Source organism: Pristis pectinata, chromosome 10 (genome assembly GCF_009764475.1).
Source record: "Pristis pectinata isolate sPriPec2 chromosome 10, sPriPec2.1.pri, whole genome shotgun sequence".
In the NCBI taxonomy this organism is placed as follows: domain Eukaryota; kingdom Metazoa; phylum Chordata; class Chondrichthyes; order Rhinopristiformes; family Pristidae; genus Pristis; species Pristis pectinata.
This window is the reverse complement of record NC_067414.1, coordinates 24,317,432-24,339,845: the sequence shown is the minus strand read 5'-3', so window position 1 is coordinate 24,339,845 and position 22,414 is coordinate 24,317,432. Positions and strand designations below refer to the sequence as shown.

Here is a 22,414-nt window from a genome sequence, read left to right as displayed (position 1 = left end):
TGAGACCAATGACCAGATCAGACGTGGTCTTACTTAATCTTATTTTGATTCGCCATTAGTCTGCACAACACTACACATTGATAAATTGCAGAAGCTTACTTCTAATTCTAAAGAATTTAAGATGTGGATCCACCCAGTATAAATAGAGTGCCAGGAATACAATTTAGAGTCATAGCGAGATATGGAAACAGGCCCTCCAGCCCACTGAGTCCACAATCACTATCAACCATCCATTTACACTGTTAGGCTATGTGTGCCTCTGGTAAGGCCAGCATTAATTTCCATTCCCTAAGTGCTCTTATGAAGATCATGAGCTTCCTCCTTGAATTATGTTAGTCCATGCAGTAAAGGCAATTGCACAATGCTGTTACACAGGATGTTCTTGGATTCTGACCCAGTAATATTAAATGAAAGGCAATATATTTCAGTCAAGTAGGTTTATGGCCTTCCTTTATATTTCCTTACAATATAGAAGGAGGCTATTCAGCTCATCAAGCCACCCCAACTCTCAGAGCAGTCCCATCAATCCCACTCCCCCACTTACTTCCCTGGAAACTTTTCTTTCTCACATGCCCTTTGACTCTCCTACTAACCACCTACACTAGGGGCAATTTACAATAACCAATTAACCTACCAACCAGCACGTCTTTGGGATATGGAAGGAGTAGGAGCACCCGGAGGAAACCCACATGGTCACATGTAAATTATGCTAAATCTGCACAGAGAGCACCGGGGGTCAGGATCGAACCCAGGTCACAAGAGCTGTGAGGCAGCACCACTACTACCGTGGGGCAGCGAACAGTGAACAACTTGTGGATGGTGCTGTTATCCTTGTGAATCTAGGCAACAAGTGTTGTGGATTTAGAGGATACTGTCAATTACACATTGGCAACTTGTTGCAGCTCAACTCAGAGACAGAATGTGCTTCGGTTATGATGCTCCAGTAATAGATAGTTAGGATGGTGGATGAGGTGTCAATGGAGTGAGCACCTTTGTCCTGGATGTTGGTGAGTTTTTTTGGAATTGCACTCTTTCAGGCAAGAGGAAAGTATCCCATCACAATGCCTGAAGTGCGTTGTAAATGGTAGACAGATTTTGGGGAGTCATTTGTCACAGAATACCATTCCTCTGATCTCCACTTACCACCATGGCAGATGCAGTTTGGTTTCTGATCAATGGTTACCCCCCAGGATGTTAATGGCGGTTGATTACATTTCAGAGTCAAATGGAGGCAGTTAGACTTTCATCTTTTGAAGATAATCATTGACTGACACTTGTTTGGCACAAATGATACTTGCCAATTCTCAGCCAAAGTCTAAACATTGAATTGAATTCAACCACAGCAAAATCAAGGTCCCAGCACCAGGCACAGCATTTTAATGAATGCCTTCAGTCTCATCGTCCTGGTAGTGTAGTGGTTAGCGTAATGCTATTACGTTGCCAGCAACCCGGGTTCAATTCCAGCTGCCATCTGTAAGGAGTTTTTACATTCTCCTCGTGTCTGCGTGGGTTTCCTCTGGGTGCTCCGGTTTCCTCCCACATTCCAAAGACATACGGGTTAGGAAGTTGTGGGCATGCTATGTTGGCGCCAGAAGCGTGGCGACACTTGCGGGCTGCCCCCAGAACACTCTACGCAAAAGATGCATTTCACTGTGTGTTTCAATGTACGTGTGACTAATAAAGAAATCTTATCTTATCTTATTGTATGTTTAGCTGTAAACACTCTGACCCTACCCAGTCAAATCCCTCAAAACCTTTATTAATACTTCTTTTCTCTCACCACATTTCTCCTTAATCCCATGTATATTCTGCAACATTCCTTTAAACTCTCCCATCTGTGAGTTTTTTTTAAACTGCATTGTCCCTTCACTGTGCTGATCTTAGTTCTACCCCAGATTATCTAGAATTCCACTCCTTTCATTTATTCATTGAAAGCTACTGAATATTTCAGACAATACTCTGATTATCTATACAAATGCTAATGTAAATCAGGGATGAATACAACTCCATTCACAGATGCTGATTTCTGACTTGTTCTGGATATTTCTAAAACTGGAAGTGGACTCCAGTCTTTTCAAACCAACTACAGTGCTAATTCAGACAATTTTATATTTGTAATGGATAAAAAGTGCATGAACAACCATCACTGACCTCCATCTAAGCCAAACATTTACTTGGCACTAGAATGGGCTTACCTGGAATCAAGGAATATAAGTTTCATATCAAGGCTGGCTCGGAACATGAACATATTACTGTGCAGTTTAATTTCTGTCACAGCACTGGGGGGCAGTGAATGGCCTACTGCGACCAATCCAACATTCTGATAACAACCATCGAAAGGCGACATGTCCAGGCTGTATTGGCGTATCTTTAGGTAGCCACTACAATGGATAACCTGCAAGAGACAGATGCACTGCATTCAAACAGTGTAACTCACTAACGCAAATCACCATATCTTTGACGTCCGGACTGTCTGTGCATTAAATGAATAGCATCAGTCTGTGAGTCGCATTTTAGGGAATCCTATGTAATGTGCCTGCCTTGTTGATTGTAAGTATCTCACAATGGCCAACTAAGGCTGTGAACTGTTTCCCCGAGGGAACTACTCTTACTGTTGATTGCCATTCCAAATTTAACTTTGGCTTCAGGATGCCTGAAGAATGCCAGCATCCCAAGGCAGGACAACAGAATGGAATTTTGTGATGTGTTGCTGTTTCTTTTATTAACTCTCCCTCCAGTTCTTTTACATCTGATCAACCTGTGACCATCTTTTTCTAGTCAGAAGAGCTGCTTAGTAAATTTCTCCATATGTCTGTATGCAGCTTGGGGTCACAAGACATATTTTCATCAGGAAAGTAAGTTGTGTAATATTTTTCCCAGTGAGACACCATTACCTGTCAGTTTGACTAGGAATTGACAATCCACCAGAAATAATACTTAGCGCATTAGAGCGCTAGACTCCACTGTGTTTCATATGTGTACAAGAAGGCATAAAGCATATACTTTTACTGTAATGGAGCTACACTTTATTAGCAAGCCAACTGAATAATCCACAATCAGCTTTGTGTGGCTCTTTTAGATACACTATATATGAGATTACTTTGATATACATTTCTTTTTTTTTGGATTTGACAGTGTGGAAAATATCAATTTATGTGAAATCCTCCAACATGTAACTTGAAATGACTAAGTGCATAAGAAATGGTAGTATAGCAGTTATAGACTGAAATTGTGAATTCAAATCCCTCCATGATAAGTTGTTCAATAAATGCGCCCTTGGCAGAAACATTGACCGTGAAAACCTGCTGCTTTTTCATCAAAACTGATTCACAAATGTCCTTCATGAAAGGCACCCTGCTCAGTCTGCCCTGCATTTTACTCCAGTCCTACACTACCTGGTCATCCAAATGTTCTGTGATGGGTGATAAATGATGCACATATCCCAGCCTTAACTGAGAAATGAATTACACAACTGGGCAAATTGCAAGACATTATATGTTAATTCTTTCTTAGGATCTGTCAATTTCACTTTCTATTTTGTTGGCTTTTTGCTGTCAAGTAATTATTATTTTAAAAAATCTCTGCATGAAAGTACTGCATATGTGCAGGAAAACAACATACCTCTAAGGTGGGAGAAGTGAAGTATAGATGATATTGCCTCATATATTCATGAATAAGAATAGCATTTCGAAGTGTGCAAAACCAGTCATTATTTTCAAAAATATACATATATCTACTTGCTTGATTGCTTTAAATTTCAGGAGAAGAAAGGTAAAAGAGAAAAAGCCCTTACGTGATCACACAACAGGATAATTACAACTCACCTTGTAACCACCACAGGTTAAGCCTGCATTCCTCTTTGCCAAGACACACTTCATCCTCAGGAAAAACGACCGTTCAATCTCATATTCTGTCAAAATGTGACCAAAAGAGTTTAATTGCTTTAGCAGAGACATTGTGACAATGAGAGAGATTAACACATTGAGAACGTGCGAGAATAGATTTGATGTACCTTGAACAAAGTGAGAGTGGTAGGGCTGATGAGCTGTCAAAACTGCAGTCATCTCGTCGTGATCAGCTGGGTGGATATACTCATAAATACTGTTTCCAGTCAGCTCTACCTGTTAACATCATGAGCACTTTTAAATGTTACTTGGAAACAGTTCTGAATTGAAATAGATGTATCACATGTGCAGTGTCCTAGGAAGCCACCCCAGGGGAAATGAAAACCATTTACTAGAATACTGAATATGATAATTTTGAATAAATTAAAAGGAGTCACTTTATGTACCTAATTTTGTCATTTTATGATGTATAACTATAACTATTAATTTCCTTTGGAACATACACTATCCTACTAGCTTTGAAAGATATGGATCCACATATTTAACAAGTTTTTAATGAAAAAAGAGTTCATTTCTATATATTCTCATATTCTCTTTCTGATCTCTAATAAATTTACATGCATCATATTTGTTACTCTGTGAAAAAATTGCTATTGTTTTTTTTCAAGCTAATATTCAGTATTAGCGATAAATTTTGAAAAGTAGCCATCCAGGCTTGTGGACATTTCCATTATAAAACATGATAAAATTTCCATTATATAAGTCCAAAGTACTCACAATTATCTACTTGTCACATTAGTGCAGCATTACTGCTTTGCTAATAATTTTCAGGAACATTATCTGAACAATGATATGGGAACAATTGATGAAGTCACAAATGCTCCAGGTTCCTTTAACTTTATGGAAGTCTTTTAAAAAGATTCTTATAATTCAAAAGGATTGCATTTCTCCAGAAAAATATGCACTTATATTTCCTATTGTATGGGTATGGTGTTCTGAATTGCAGTTGTCCATCCACTCAGGCTTCATGGTAGCTAAAGATTATAAAAGTTGTGCCATTTTATTACACTTCCAATTGCAATACAATTATTTTAAGTGAACATTAAATTTCAAAATGGTTATCATTTATCTGATGATCCATGAATGTTTTGTTAGCAGCTACTGTATATTCTGTCATAGAGTAAGATTTTCCCCATTTTGCAATGTATGCATTTCTTCACAAAAACTCCAAGAAGTGATTCTTTAAAAACCTTTTAATCGGGATGTTTTAATTGTAACATAATTAAATTAATATCTTGTGTTTTGCTAGCTGGGAAAATCTAATGCACTATATTTTAACTTTGAGCATTTTCTGTGGCAGATTTTAAACATACAACAATTTTAGAAAAAAAAGGTTAGATCCTGAATCGCTGGATAATCTATAGTTGCAGACTAATGTACATCAATTCAAGTAAAATCTAAGGCTAATTTTATTCGCACCCTCTGTACATTTTGACATAGAGGAGGCCTTTACCTTTCAAACAAATTGAACAGCACCGAATATAAATCGGTAACACTTTTATATATTGTTATATGACTCATTGTTTACCTATTGGCAAAATATGAGGTACTGTATTTGTAATGTAAATCTCAGCTTTTCTGTACATTTTAAACATATAATAATTTTAATAAATATGGATAGATCACAGAATCACAGAACGGCCACGATCAGTTGTAGGGGGATGTACACAAGCACAGACAATATCCAGAGTGGGAGGGTTAAGTCCATTCAGCTTGGATTTAACTCTTAAAATAAGGATGAAGCCAATCAAAATATTATTTTGGCAAAGAGCATGCAACAACATTAAATGCATAGCGGCTCTTTGATCCTGGGTTTATTTTTATAAGGTTTGTGTCAATCTTCCTTGCTATATTATCTTTATAAATCTTCCATTCTGATCATGAGTTGAAGTGTTCAGTGTGCATACATCTGTGCCCACAACTCCGAACAACCGTCCTGGCTTAGTCCTGAATTCTATCATCGTTCAGTCTGTGGAAATGATTTTGAATGATGTGAGCACACAACAGAAACATAATGAATATATTTTGTCTGAAAAATCAATCATGACTCCACAAAAGACAGGAGGCACCGATCGAATATATCAGTCAATTCGGGTCTTCATTAAGTTCGAACATACATGATAAATACCAACATGCAAATGTTTCAGAAGCAGTTTGGTTAATCTGCACGAGTTTATATACCCTTTTAAATAACAAATGCAATGATAAGTGGCTACATATTTTACTAATGCGTAAGGCAACCACATTCACAGGGAAAGGACAGCAAGGGCGGGAGAAAACCTATGTCTTACCTGTGACAGTCCCAGATGAACTGACGCCGTTTCGGAGATGTACATTATCTTCCCATCCGGAGCAACCACGAAGATGAAACCATCTAGCGTCTGGATGGACAGAAAAAGAACAAGGAAAAATGCATCATTGTTTGGCTGCAAGCAACGGCTTCAATCGAGAGTTCTGACAATACTGTGTTTGGTCTGATTACTACAATAAATATCTGTTCCTTTCTTTATTCTTTGCCTGTTATTTGCCGAGTTCATGGTAGAAGAGTTTCCGGGAAAACGCGCCGTATCCCGCTTTGTAATTTGTTATAGAAGTAGCGTTTTACCAAGTGGTGAAGCTGAGCTCTGTCTAACTTGCACGTAGATTAGTTGAACTCTTCACCGGACTTTAATCTTTTTTGAAAAGCACCGGGCAGAAAGATACGTCATTCGCTTACAAATGGGCCACCCTACCTCACTCACGCAGATATTGTGCAGAGAGAGAAAAAATACACGCAAATGGGAGGAGAAAATAAGGATTCGTTTATCTGGCGATGATTTTTAAAAAATAAAAGATGTTGCATCAGGTTGTATGATCCTACATCCTCAGATCGTTTGATCCCACACACCATTACACTCCTTGTGCAAGCAACTGTTACTCAGTAGATAATGTGCTCTTCCAGTTCTCACACAGAAGGCCCCTCACCAGTCATTCGAACACCTGTATTGGTGGCAGTAATTCTGTCACAATATTAGAAGCGGGAATGTGATTAGAAGATAATTTGACAAGTAATTGAACTGGATTATTTTAAATTATAAAATCATTGCAGGGTGACGGTAACTATGCCTGAAAGATAAATTATGATTACTTTAAGGCAGTTATTTAGTTTGCCTTGAAGAAACATAATCTACCATACTTTAATTAATAATGTTGCCTTGAAATCAAATTTACATAAACATTTCGACAGTAATTAATAACGTTCTGGGTAGTTTTTGTTCCATGAGATTTATTTTAACCTGGCAATATCAATAAGCCTTTTTGTCATTTGTCAACAATCAGCGGCTTAGCAAGATTTACCCTCGCAGACTGGCTGGAAGCAGCGTCAGGTGCAGAGGAAGAGGCCGCGTTTTCTATCAGGAGAAAAAAAGGTGCCATGGGTCATCAGAGAGCACGGGCTGCAATTTCGCCAGCACGGGGCTTTGGTGTGTTGACTTTACAGCTATCAGTATAGGTACTATGAATTGGAGTCCCACACTCCACGCTCTCATTGATGTTTGTTTTAGATGCGAGGCTATTATGTATGTGCGTGTGTGAGTGAGTGATACGGTGTGCATTCCGGTTGTCCGCAGAAATGCATGCTCAGGCGATGTCCAAAACGCAAATGAACAATTGAATTTCCTGATAATTTACCTGCAACAGATGAGATCCCAGTTCCCGGCCGACATTATCCAAGTGACCAGCACGACTGGTCTGGCCCCAGGCTTCTCCTAGTCCTAAAATGTATGAAAACTGTGAGAAACGGAACAGGAATAGAAGCCAAGTTTCAAGCTCCGCGCTTATAACGGCGGCCCAGGAAGCGGTGAGAATCACTCATTCCTTAACCGCTGAAAAGGTTTGCGTTAACGCGTGGGCAGTTTTGGAGCTGCATTTATTTCCACATAATTGATTCTATTTTTATTTTAGACGGTATTTTGTGCGGTAAACAATGTTTTCGTGCACATTTTGGCAATAGCTCGTTCGTTTGTCTGAGTACACTGACTGAACGCAGTTGCGTGATAAAGTATTTATACAAAAACAGATCGAGCCTAAAGCTATTATTTGTTTTCGGTAGTTCAGTGCAACGTGGTGTTTGTTTTCGAAAGAATAAATGATAGTCAAACCATAATCGTATTTAATATTTAACAAAACTGTGTGAAATAGGGATCATGGACTCCTTAATGCACGTCAGCAGCACAGAGAACTATTAGAATAAATATTTGCTTCATTTATATTGACAACGATCCTTGTTATTGAAGTTAATTCATCCTTCCTGTGATTTATCCTGGTGGTTCAACACCAAGCCACAAGCAACCACTGGAAAGGGCGGGAGAAGGGTGGGGAATCCCTTTCACAGACTTTACGCCGTTTATAATCCTCCAACTAAAATCAGGCGACCGCACAACTCACTGAGAATTAGCTAAAGTAAGAAAAGTGTTTAGATGCGTACTGAATGTGTCAGTCTGTGGCTTTTCTGCAGACGGGTCTTCCAGATTCTTTCATCCATTGCAAAAGAACAGTTTATAAATTGAAGAAGGCCCCTCGTGAGCAAAGATTGGGAACCCCTGGTCCAAAACAAAATGGGAGCGGGTCCAAGGCCGACGCTGGAACGAGTTATTGTCGTACAACCATCAGTAGCATTTGAGTGAATGGATTGGTGTGCATTATATTATAGTCCGGTTTGTCAGCGAAACTGCTATTTTGACAAGCGAGGCTGCAAATGTGTGGACAAAGTGGAGATATTTCTTTAGCTGTCTGTATTCCTTTCAACCCAAACTTTTATTGATTTTGAACGGTCAATAAATTTCTAACTATGGAACATAAAACCGAAAGGCTCCGCTAAACTTTCGAGCGGACTGATTCTTACAAAACATAGTTTGGAATTAGACACTAAAACATTTATTTTCTCAGCCTGTGCTGATGACTATACTACATTATGATAAATGATCTCCATTTCCCAAATTGAAATTTCGTTATCAAGAATTAGTTTGGGCGTTTCACCTTTGGGCTCGAGTTGGATCATGTCCCATTTAGTGTAACATCGGCCTTAAACGATCCTCACTGTTACTCTCCAAGTTCTGTTTCGAGGTCACTTTTTTTCGGTTTTTGACAAGACTGTCAGCGAGGTTATTTCACATGATTTGTGCTGGTCCGCTCTCCACCACTGAAATCTTAAATCTGACTGATACTGCTTATCACTATACCCGTAACAAAGCGTGGAGAAATTGATGCGCGGGTTAGCTTCTTGGAGCAAATGTATTTCCCTTCCTATCAGCTAAATTTATTACACTTGTGCGTGAAACAAAAAGCAATCCACCAATTCCCTCAACCCACAATTTCATGAGGTTGCATCGAACTCGATTTTCTGAGGATATTCCTGCTCCCCGTTTATTCTTCGGATCTTCTGCAGTATTATAGAGAACCTAGGCTGCATGGTATATATATATCGGTCAACTGACTGTTAGTTGGCAGTGTGAAGATTCGACGGTCGGCAAACAAAATACAGATCTGAGTCTTTTCTTGCTAAGAGTATAAAGTTAACTGCCGATGGCTGCAGGGCACGATTCAACTGGATGGTTTGACTGATGTGATGCAAATTGGACAACAAAATAAACGAGATTCCAGCAAGCACTTGTGCTGTCAACCTCACACGGAGAGCGAATTATAGACCCGTGTCTACAAAAGCGCACCAACACACTCTTTTGTGAAGAATCGCTGAAGCCACAATGCGACCATTATCATCATTGTGCCTGCTCCCTGTGCTCAGAGGGTTAAGCAAAGTCTATTCTGACTTCAGCAGATCCTGGTGTGGTTATTTGGGATTATAACGCTATGAGTGGGGGAGTTTACAGACGCGGATCCGTAAATAACTTACACTTAAGTGTGAGAAAGCCAAGAAATGATCGTTCCCTTCGAGTGTGGGGAACCTAGTGGCCTCCTTACATGGCGAGTGCTTTTGAGGGTGAAGGAGGGATTTCGTCAATAACAGCTTCATTTAAAGGCATGTGCGCCCCACAAGAAACACACAGATTTAAATAAATAAATCCATTGCGTTTAGCAAGTTCCGCCCACACAGTCACCCCTAAATTCTTAAGCAATCGCACACGTTTTGAAGATTTGCAACCCGTGCAATTTGTAATATAAGTGTCCAATATAATATTGTGTCTAATATAATATGATGTGTCCAATAACATAACGTATTCACTCAACAGGTATTATTTCCTTTAAAAATAATTATGTTTAATCAACGCTGAATATGAAATCTGGTGGTTTACCGTGGCCCTTAAATGCACCTGGTATTAGAGGATATAAATAAAAGGCGAAAACACGCTCCGCCTATTTTCTCTTCTGTGTGTTTGGCTATTTGGAAAGGAGCGAAACAATCCCCTTGTTCTTGTGCAAATGAATTTTAGAAAGTGGACCTCACGATTTTCATTATGATGGTTGGCAGTGGTGCCCACTGAATGAAAAGCCCGCCTCTAATCCATAAAACTCGCATTATTTTCTATTTCAACACCTACCATAAAAAACACTAATCTGTTGTAGTAAAAGTCCCCTTTTTCAACAGCATTGAGGCTGCTCGAAAGAGTTGATCTGAGCAAGTCACCTAACGTAAACCATTTCCTAAACAGAACCAACTCCATTGAAATCACTGGCGGAATTAGTTTTGAGACTGGGGACTCAAATCTGGGGACTAACGTTGTGATTTTTGCACTTGACCTACCGCCGAGAACCCGTACGACCAACAGAACAGAAATCGTGCTTTGTGTGTGTGTGCGTGCGTGTGTGGTGTTAGAATGGAAACAAGGCTGGGATAAAGATACTCTTGTGAGGTGAAGAGGCCTGAGATGTAACAAACAGCTTTTGTGTGCCGAAATCTACAGCTGAAACCTTCGTCGATGAAGCGTTTTTCCCAGCTAGAAAAGACTTGCAGAGATGCATAATCTACACTGGAAGGATTCCACCAACTCCTTCAAATCAGCCTTTCGGTGTTCAAAGACTTGATTTATTACCTTTTGTTTTATTGTCATGGAGGTGAAAGTGACATTAAGCAATCGGGAGCTGGTGGTTTAAATGGTTCGGATTTTAAGTAAAGTATCAGCGCGCACACAGGGGACAAAAAAAAGTTTCTACGCAACAGTTCCACGGCGAAATTAATGCATTGAAAGGCCCATTTCCATTTAAATATCCACTGACCCGGATTACCTCAATGGACTGGACGCTTGTGTTTTGTAATTTCCTGAAAATGAGATTTCGATTTATAAAACAAGAAACCAATTAGTAACCAAATGAGGCGAAGTAGATCCAGTAAAATTGACCAAATCCCAGAGGTGCCGTTTAAGGCAGTTCTTGGCGAAGAAAACGATGTTTCTAATCAGTGCTCAGCTCGGCTCGTTCTCCAGCTGGGCTTTCCGCTGTCCAAAATAAAACAATCGATCCAAGTTTCCCAGAATTAATTCCAAACTTCACATTATTAAATATACATGTGTATGTATGTATACACTGAAAAAGAAGGGGGGGCGGACGAATCGAGCAAATACTGTCCATAGCCCTTAATAAGGTGTGCACAACAGAACCAATGTCTGTGTTTATAATGGAAATTGCAAGCCAGTTAATTACTTTCTGTAGTTTGGCTGGCACTATCAATATATAGTGAGTGTAACTGATTTTAAAAGTGTGCATTCATTGTGTTCTATTCCAGTTTAGTCTGGTACTAATTAACCATAGACATAAGAGGCCCTGTTAAGATCACGTTTCCGAAAGAAATTTCATTATCTCACCGCTTTTCTTTAAAGTCGAATCCTTAAACGGTTGGGATATAATTTAAACAAGAAATTCAATCGATTATAGCTTGTGTTTGTTCCTTGATATGAATAGATGAAACCTCGCCGTTAAGAATATAACCTGGTTTACAAGATCCTGATCACGCCATTCATTCAGGCCTATTTTGTTTCTGGAGAGCACTAATTTTAATGTTATATATCTCTGGGACACATGAACGGGCAGAAATGTGGTCTCGGCACTGTAATACTCGATCAACATAAAAAACGGAACGAATTTTGTACACGGAGTTGAATGCACAGAACTCTTGCATTAAATGAATCAAAGAATGAAGAACAGTGCATCCAGCCGCGTTTAACAACGCGACTGAGATCCACAGTGAGGATAGTGAAGATGGATTGTCTGCAACCTGGCCTATACAACAGGATTGAAACAATTCGCATCCGCATAGTTTCAGTGAACGATAAATATAAAAATACCCCTCACGCACTTAAATACCAGCAATTTAACCAATGTGTAAAAAGAAATCTAAACCTGTTTGCTGAGAAGCGTTTCGTCTTTCGTTGCGTTAAGAACTTCGGGGAAACCTGGCCTGTTTAGTTCGTATACCTTAGTTGTGGGGTGGGGGGGGGGGGGGCAGGAGGGCGGAATAAAAGAGCACCTAGTTCCCCGGCATGGTCGGTGGCATGAACATAGCGAGAAATGGTGGATGCGCCAGTGGTGCACTGATCCGACTTGCGGCAGGTGAGTCCTTCCTTCCATCTCACACCCTTTGGATCCTTGCTACACACTTTGTGCAGGTAAATCCAAACCAATCTAAACACAATTCGCTGTGTTTACACGAAGATAAGAACATATCACAGTTCTTAAATCACAAAACTGCTCAAATATTGAGCATCCAAATTTCCTTTATAAAGAGGCTGAATAAAACCTTGGTTGGAGTGAGTCTCTTACCAACCCGGCTCCATCTCCACATGCACACAAATAGATTTGATCAAATGAGAAATTACAGTTAGCATTAAGATGCTATTGCCATTGGATGTAAAAAAACAAAGCAAAATGTCTGGAATATTTGGAGCGTATTGGACAGTGCATTGGAACTGCAGTATTTGAATTGCTTCCCTCTTGTATGCTTCTTGTTGAGGTTATCCCTTCATTCTGTATTTGTGTGTGTTTAGATGTGTACATGTGCGTGAGGTGATGATCTCAGTCTGAATTTGCATGACGATATAAATGTATGGACGCCTGTTCTTCTGACCGTGCTGAGCTCTTGTGAATGTATCGGATCTTAATCTTGAGTCCGTATGACTCTACGGGGCCTACATATTATATATATAATATGTGAACTCTGTGTGTGTGTGTGTGTGTGTGTGTGTGTGTGTGTGTGTGTGTGTGTGTGTGTAGATGGGAGCCGACGCGGTGTCTGAGCCGATGGATGCGAGATTTGACTGTCTGGCTGCGCCCTGCTGTGTGTGCATGCAGTTGGAGGCTGTCCGCCCAGATGCAGGAGCATCTGAGGGTTTTTAAGCCTGCAATGGAATCTGATTAAAGCTTGGTAAAAGGACCTGTTGTTTTTGTTCTTGTTTGCTTTGCTCTCCTTTGAGCTAAATAGATAGTCTTAGGTGAGGTTTAAAGGTCGGCACAACATTGTGGGCCGAAGGGCCTGTATTGTGCTTTACTGTTCTATAAACAAAAGTAAGATGTGGCCGTCTGCAGAACCCTTCTCCGTGGATTCTCCATAGTTACCATGCATTGCAATTCTAAAGAAACAGTTTCCACCTGGGCATCACATGGGAGAGTAACCAACGCCGATTTATGTTAATATATTAAAAGTCCTGCCAATATGAACTTGAAATGCCCACGTCTCTGTTTTGCACGTGCAGAAAGTTGCGGGATAGAGAGCTGTGAGACAGGTAATGATTGTCAGTCGCTGTGCAAGAGACTTCTAAGCCCCAAGCCTCATATTGTGTTTCATTCTAACTCGACTGTAATAAAGTTCTAAGGAAAGGTGGTACCGCGCGTTTCGCCTCCGTCGTCTATATTAACAGTCTTGATAAATCATGATGGCATCTGTGGGCCCCACAATCAGTAGTAAACGTCAACTAAATTGTGAATTGATAAACAAAAGCTCTCTGAAGTCTTAAAGCGGTCGGTGACCCTTTAAAACGATGCGTTAACTTAAGGAAAACAGAGATCTTTAACGGGGAGGTTTCCTGATTAGCGATAAATGAAAACAACAACTTTTGACTTCGCGGGACCGTTTGAGATTGTTTCCCCGGCCAAAGTCTCACCTCCCCACCCCATTACTCCTTTGTAAATCAATATCACTCCTTTTATTTTGGGTGAGGGCGGATTTGCCAATGTCAGGATTATCAACTTTGACTGGTTTGGAACTTAGTTCTCCAAACTCGATAGCTACAATCAGGGGGACGTTGTAATCAAATACATTGTGTTTGTTTACTGAACAGGCTGCAGTACTGTAGCTTGTAAGTGGAGCAGCGAGTGAAACGTCCAGAATTTAAATTCCTTGGTTGCGGTTCGGGAAGAGGTAGGCGTTTGATCGCCGTTGTGGTGACATTACTTGCAGATTTCCCACACCAAGAGGTGTCTGCACATAACGCGGCAAGAACCTCCAATCCATCGCGTTACGAAGAGAGAATGACGCTAGCAATACTAGATTGTTTGTATTCATTGCAAAATGCCTAACATCCTACACTGTTTAATTGTGTGGGTTTGCTTTATATTTGGAGATACTCTTTCCCGGGTTGTTAGGATTGAGTTGGCCTTTCGAATCTCAGTGAGAGCAACTACTGAGCATCATTTTTAAGCTACATTCCCCGAATCACGTTTGTACTGAGTAAATCAGATGTAAATCGAAAATTATTCCTAAATATAATCTCCCGTTCCCCTGGGAATCGCCGTTTTAACGTGAATCGTCCCACCTGGTACTGCTCAAAGTGATTTTTGCTTCCTTCAGCGCGCTTGCGGGTGCTGAGTCGGCGAAAGGGGTGGAGGGGGTGGGCTGTTGGGAATCACCGCTGTCACTTAAATTTACCTTAAAGAGAGTTTGTACAACCACGCTTTAAGCAAGCGAACAAAGTTTTGTATATTGCATTTGTTTCACATGAAGTATGTTCATCAGTTGCGTCCCAATGTCCTTTGGAGCAGTAAGTTTTTTAGATCATATATTTATCATATATTTTTGTCCTTTACAGAATCGGTTTTATGCGCAAACGTATTCAATATTTCTGAGCAGTAGGAATGCATTTGAAGTAATTTGAAGCTTGAAAACACATATTTCCCTCTCACTCTCTCTATGTTAAACGAATTCTCCCCATTGGAGTGCATGCATTTAGAATGAAACTGTTTACAGAGGAACCGAGCTATTGAGAGTAAACCAATCACACTCCACACTTCAAGCAACGGCTTCCGAAACCTCAGAAGGTTCCTTAATGGCTGGTCACTGAATACTTCTACTATGCGACACAATGAAATCATATATAGTGCTGGTTCCCCCTGCCTTAATAACCATACAGCAATGCATGGAAAATCTAAACATTTTCCAAAACTGTGCCAGTCATGCCAGAGTTTTTCAAAACAGTGTGAGCGCATTTCAGTCTCACAGTTATGGCGTCTGGGCTCCGATGTACTTGCAAAACTTACTGGTTTGTTTTGGAACTTTGGAGGGCTATTGAACTCTGTTGAAGGAGGAATTACTGCAGAACATCCACGGCATCTGCAATTATATATCTCTAAATCACACAAGGAAATAACCTCGCTCAGAACACAGTCGGGGCTATTATACGCACAAAATGTTATAATTAATTACTGTCCTCATCAGCGGCACTGATAATAAATGATACCAGCACCAGGCTTTCAGCTATGGAAGGTCTCAGCTATCAGTATGATATTTTCGTAGCATTGGCGGAAATGCAATAAATGTCCCCTCTCTTATATTTAACATTGTTTGGCGATTGGCAATTCTTTTCCTAAACCTGACGTTAGAGTCTCGCAAGAGCACAATTATTACAGCGGGCGCGATTTAACTTTAAAGAGATATCGGAAAGTGTACAAGTACTGCTCAGCCCTTCTCACCCTGAGCCGAGGAGAATTGGAGGTGTCGACCGACAATTCCTATTTGACACGAAAATATGTGCGGCATGCACTAAAAACAAAAGGATACTTGGGATGGATTGTGAATGTGTAGTGCATAAGCCGAGAGTCGTACACACAAACACCCAAAGTCACGGTATTTCCTAACAGGGCACCGCTTGGTTATAAGTTGTTTCTACAGTGCGCTTTGCTCTGGTGTTTCCCCGGGGTCTGAACATGTTCCTTCCGAGGAGTTGCTGGCGGGTAGATCCGCTCTCGCTCTCTCTCTCTCTCTTTCTCTCCGAGATCCTATAGATTACTGGTCGTCCTACAAGAAGCACCATATGCTTCATCTGATCAAACAACTCGTCAGATATGCAAAAACATAATTGACAAATCTCTCTTAAAAGCACGCAGAAAAGTAGCCCATTGGGGCTGATAAATCACCTCAGAGAAGTGCGTTGGGGAGGAAGGGAAGGGGGAGGGGTGGAATCATAAACATTTTGGTATTGAAACGGAGAAAGTCAGAACGTGAATCAGTTGAATGATTAGCGGAGCTTGCAACCTCCGGAACAAGGTGTAAAAACTACAAGCTCAGATTCATATTGCTCTAAGCGCGGCACGGCCCAATTGTGTATTTTCCTTTTAGGACAGAGCCACACAAGAGCAGCATCCTCGATGTCAAACTGAGTGATAGTTCACTGCCAGCACTTTGTCAACTCACAATTTGCAGATGATCCTAATTATGAGCTGCAATGAACCGATTTCACAACAAAATATAGTAATGACGTGGAGACACCACCGTGGGCCCACGGCTGAAAGGGCGACTGTGGGGTTCAATCCCTGAGACATCCTGCGGTCGAAATGTCACTTTAAAATAAATGAATGTGCGCGTGGCTGTAACCTCACGTCGCGGTGATAAATCTACAAATAAAATGCATATCTTTTAATGGGACATCGCCATAAGGGCTCTTGTTTCGCAGCAATTGCAAACCTATCTAGAGGCAACGTTCTGTCAGACTGGATGTGTTTTAACATTCCATGCTTACTTTTTCCCTTATAACTGTTTAGAATCAACCTGTGACTGCATGCAGATGATTCTACCCTGTCAGTCCAATTTCGCATAATTTGCAACGAATTTGCAACGTTTTGTAAAGCAGAGTACATGAGATTACTATTTTTGTTTTCTTCGGAGCAACTAGCGTGTTCGCGTTCTATAATACTTCACTTAAAGTTTGCCTGCTACAATTTACATAAAACAAACGAATCACTGAAAATAAGAATTAGCATGTCGGTTTCCAGAATTCGCTATAACACTCTATATCCTTAAAAGCGTATGAATAAATAAGAGAATTTAATATAAATGAACAATTCCCTTAAAATCCATTGATTGCTGCATGACTGTGTCTGTGAATAGCCCGGAGTTTACAAGATAATATTTAAAAAATACTCTTGCTGCTGGAATGGCTGCAAATTTATTATATTATGTTAATGTCATTTTTTTCTTATTTGAATCTGATTATATAAAAATATAAACACTCACATTATTGATGAAATGGCTTTCAAGACTCCCACCATAGCTATCCTTCCTATTTCAGGACTTTGAAAGCATGCGATAAACCACACGGTACTTGCCTACAGTATATACTGCTCACCTGGTATATCAACAAATGTCCCAATATGCGCGTTTCATTTTTTAAATACATAAATACATTCTTTGATCGCATACAAGGTCTAATCGTAAACTTCAGTTCTCTAAACAACCGCGATTTTGTTCCGGCGGATACCAATTGCAATAGTTACTTACCTTCAGGGAAAACCACCCTCATCTTCAAGTAGCTGGTTGTCAGTCTTATGATTGAAGCTTTGTCGAGTTGTGAGGTTATTGCAGACGGCAGTGGCAGTAATTTGGCCAGTTCATAAAATTCACTGTTTTCCTTTTCCCGTCTCGTTCGGGCAGCATTTTTGGATTTTTCCTTCATTTCGATTTCTTTTCCCTTTTCTTACAGCGCGGCCGCCATAGGTTCATTCCCCCAAGAAAAGAAATGGTTGTGGTTTTAACACCACGTGTGAAACCAGCATATATGTCGAAATTAATTGCTTTTTTTAAGGGGGTGGTGAATAACTACCCTCCCCCTTTTCAATTAAACTAAATGTGCCAACATTACACGGGAAAGCATTAACGCCGATACATTCAAGAACATCCAAACCTGTATTCAAATCAGTGACATGTGAAAGTCGTGGAGCAGTCAGTGTATTTTATATGTGAAGACTCTGAGATTTTGAAAGCCATCCAATGCAGATCAGGACTCTTGCAGAAGGTTTGTCATTACTGTGCCGGTGGTGCGGCGTGCCAAGGGCTCTCTGCTGTGTTTTTGTACCTGGAGGGGGACTGCTTTCGCAGCGAATGAGCCATAATCCACACAGCCTCAGTCCCAAAAGTTCCCTTTCTTATTTCAGCTGCAACTGTCAAGGTGTTTCACTTTCATACCCGCAAGTGGCAAGGGTCTGGAGGAAGAGAGAAAGGCACAGGCGTTACAAGACGAAAAGGCAACACGTTTCAGTTCGGAAGCAGAAGCAATAGGAAAGCGTGGCTGTGCCCGATGACCAGGTAGCTCATGACTTCATTCTAATCATAACTGCAACTTAATTCATAACCATGTGAACGAAATGTTAACGGAAACAAAACATGTATTACTGTTGCAGACACTGCCTATCTTTATTGAAGCCTCCAACTTTGCAATTCTACATGTGTTCGTTGGTTTCAATTCCCAGATTATTTACTTCACTTTCACCACGGCACTTACTGATGGCTACGTTATTTTTGCCCACATGTGTCTTGCTGCTCACCTTGGATTACTCACTAAAAGTCAAGTTGCATTTTCTGGGGTACTTGGGCAATCTTCAGCAAACGGTCGGAAAGTGGCCAAGGGCAATACCGTCCTCAGGTTGTTGTGCTTTATTTTTCCCCCTCCCTTTCGGTTGTTATGAGGTGGCGGGCCGCCGCTGCTGTGCGGGCTGCTCGCTGCGCTGAACTTTGGCTGCCTGTCGAGCAGTGTGCAGCGCAACTTTTCGCCGCCAGCCTTTTCCCAGTCTGCAGCCAGTCGCCCTGACGTGGGGCTCCCGCCCAGCTGTCAATCACTCGCCTCCGGTGTGACTCCCATTGGCCACTCTCCCCGGGCAGGTCACACGCCCGCTACGGCGGTCTACGCCAGGCGTAGAGGGAGGCGTCGATTTTGACCTCCGACCTCGCCCAAAAGCAAAAGCATTGCTGCTGCCTGGAGCCAGAATTCATACTAAATTAGAACCTTAAAAGATGCTCAAACTGTTTTTTTGTGTGTATTGGAGAGGATTAGATATAGAACTGTAGTTCATCCTTTATGTATTATAAATGTGATTCAATTCCTAATAATTTATCATTGTAAAAAGAATGATTAATAAGCACATATCTAGAGTTCAGACAATATCTGTAGACCTCCTGAGCAGCGAGGTAAATATTACGTATATTTACTGAATGGAGTGCCATAACCATACATCGGTGGAAAATTGTCTTTCACGAGGATCATAGTGTAAAAGTTGTTCGAATTTAAAATGCATAATTGTAAACAAATTGTTATGAATAGCTCCTCTTTTCACTAAACAATAATTGAATATTGAAGTTAAATATAAATACTTAGTAGCTGAACACCATTGCACTGAGTTGTGTGATTTTGCAACATGATAAATGACAGACACCACATCACTGATAAAGATACAGTCAGGCAGCAAAGTTAAATTAAACTTACTGAATCCGTCTTCACATCGCCCTGCTATGAAGTTTGTAAGAAGTACAGCTAAATGCAAGTATAAATTTAAGTTTCCTAAATAGGATAATTACACGACGATATACATAAGATCACGATTACAAGTTCTCATATTGCATTTTTATGAATGAAATACTGATTATTACATTAAAAATAACCGGGGCAAAATATTAATTACGCGATCAGAGTTCGTAAAATTTACTCATTATATAACCAATCTAAATACCAAGGTATCAGAAACTACAGTGTGCGCGGTGCCGTACACACATGATTCCCTCGCCTTAAATGATCCAAACCAGAGGAAAAAATAATGAGGTCCAATATTCACGGTTCATTCATTGAAGATTACGGAGAAATACCGTTTCAGGTTTTTTTTGATCAACATTTTAAACATTGCATTTGGGTGAAAATAAATTCCACAGACCAGTGCGAATACAGTGATTTCTGCCCGAGTGTTTGCACGAGTGGGGCTGTTAATTTTTCTTCCATATTTCACAACTGTCTGCGCCTTAATTTCCCGCACAAACACTTTTATTTATATTGCTAATAAGAGACACACGTTATTGGCACACTGTGGCTTGAAGGTGATACTAAATATGTCTTTAATGAGACTTCATCTAATGAATATTAATCACACCACCGCCGTCTTCAATGTTTCACGATGAGACGGAAGTCCAGGCATGTTCAGTTCGCCAATGAAGCGTGTGAAATTATTTTTAAAATGAATGTATAAGTCTTTCCTAGCGTCAAAATAAAACACATTAAAGCACCGGTAGTACTTTCAATTGATACCCGGTACAGTGAACAGATAATCCATGTTTTCTTTTCACGAACTCTTCATTCCAATAGTACTGTTAACGATTCGTAACAACTGGACAATTGGATTTACTTTTAAGCCTTTATAATTCTATTCCCCCAATATTTTTGAACGGATAGCCCGCATGCGTGTAATTAATTATTAATTATTGTATTAGAGTGAGAGATCTTGCAGTTTTAATTACAGTGTTTATTCCTGTGCTGTACTAAACGCAATGCTTTGCAAAAGTTTCTTAAAATGCGAGTGATAAGTGTCTAACTTCATGGCCTTATGAAAATACGCCCTTACCACTATGAACCTTAATATTAGTGTTAGAATGAGCCAAGAGATAGATGCTGCAAAAATGTTATCAAGAACAATTAATGATTTTATCAACAACACAAAAAAAAATTACTGGAGCCTGGTGTCAATTGAAGCTAATATGACGCTGTTAGCAAACAAATAGCTAGATTGCCAGAACTTCTCCGAATTCTGTGCTTTCTTCGACTCATTCGAGAATAAAAAAACACCTTCGCAGTTTTTTTAATACACATTAATACCTTTCTTTTTCTTGCTAGTGTTCTTGACTGGAGGTGATAGAAATAAACTTTAGTTCCATGTAAATAAATAGCCTTGTACACACCCACTGTAGTTCTGTGATCCCTGACACATCCAGGAATCGAAGAGCTGACGATGATTATGACACTGATTATTCCTAACAATGAAGATAGTTAGTTCAAAAAGAACAAGTAAACATGTAGGAGGACAACTAACAAGTCGTTTACACTGTGAATGTGATATTTAAATCCGCCCGCCCACGGGCGTATACTTCCTCAGGGAAGTGAAGCCTTACATTTTACGAATCGTTAACAGTACTATTTCGAATGTACATCACTTCTTTTCCCGAGAGGCAGTGGCAGGAAACTTTGGGGAGCGGGTCTTCTTGTCCATTTCCAAAGTGCATTTAAAAATGTCTTTACCCCCCCCCCCCACACACACACAAAGCAAATAATATGATGGATGGATTTTGAAACATTAAGGTAATCGAGAGACATTGGAATTACTGCAGGAAAGTGGCGCTGATCTCTTACTCAGCGACGTTCTTATTCAAAAGCAGAGCAAACCCGAGGGGCCGAATGGCCAGCTCCTTCTTCTATCTTCTTATATTTTCGATTGCAGTTATTGAAAATACGGAGTAATTCCTCAAAATTATGTAAAGAGCGCTACTATTTTCTTAAAGGTTGTTGAATGGACTGGTTCAGTAAAAAGTGGGGTCAGAAAACGTATTAATAATGTGACTGCACACATGATTTTAGTCATTTTTAAAAAAAAATTCCCAAATACTGTAACTTTTTTTTCCTTTATGTTCTTGATAAAGCAAGAATCAATGGATGGATATAATTTGGCGAGCTAATGGGTATGAAATGGATTTCTCATGCGTTCTCTCCCAACAGTCGAGCCGAAGTTTCCTGGCTGCCCTTTCACATATTTCTTTTAAGGCGCCGGGGGGCTGAAAACATCGCCACTTGTCACGTTCTGGCAACGCACCGCCTCCTTACTGGTGTGTCCGATGCTGTAAACATGTTTTAGGTGGTAAGGAAGTTCAGATATTTCTTTGGCTATAAATGTGAACCACTCCTGTGAATCGAATTCGTTCTGCAGCCACCCGAGCCATTCGGTTGTCCAGCCCGGACATTCAGGAGGAGACATTCACACCAGCCAGTGTTATCAGGGAACGTAAAATGAAGTGCTAAATTGTGGGGCGGGGAAACGGAGAAGTGGGCGGAGGTGCTGTCTGTGTCAGCTAATGTCTTGAACAGGAAAGTATCCCCGAAACCACGGGTTTCTCATTAAAATTAGCCATCGTCTTCCATTGAACTGAGCAGTAACTTGCTGACATGTAATGGGAAGGGCGTGGACCTTGCACTGAGCTTTGATTTTACGAGGAGGGACCGTCGAGCCTGACCGCAGCACATCACAAATCACTGCCGGTCACCTCCCTCCCAGGGGCCCGGGTTGCT

The 22,414-nt window shown here is 40.5% G+C and overlaps 1 protein-coding gene across 1 annotated transcript in view; it reads right to left on the bottom strand.

The window, feature by feature from the left end:
• The window catches only part of sim1a (SIM bHLH transcription factor 1a), a 46,343-nt gene extending 28,541 nt beyond the window's left edge, over positions 1 to 17,802 (bottom strand). Inside the window, exons 1-6 of the mRNA XM_052024921.1 lie at positions 17,602 to 17,802; positions 7,575 to 7,657; positions 6,197 to 6,286; positions 4,013 to 4,121; positions 3,825 to 3,910; positions 2,196 to 2,395 (exon numbers count right to left, since the gene is read on the bottom strand). Coding sequence (XP_051880881.1) covers positions 2,196 to 2,395; positions 3,825 to 3,910; positions 4,013 to 4,121; positions 6,197 to 6,286; positions 7,575 to 7,657; positions 17,602 to 17,776 — 743 coding nt within the window. The 5' untranslated portion in view covers positions 17,777 to 17,802. The remainder of the gene's footprint in view (positions 1 to 2,195; positions 2,396 to 3,824; positions 3,911 to 4,012; positions 4,122 to 6,196; positions 6,287 to 7,574; positions 7,658 to 17,601) is intronic.
• Positions 17,803 to 22,414: the final 4,612 nt, after the last annotated feature.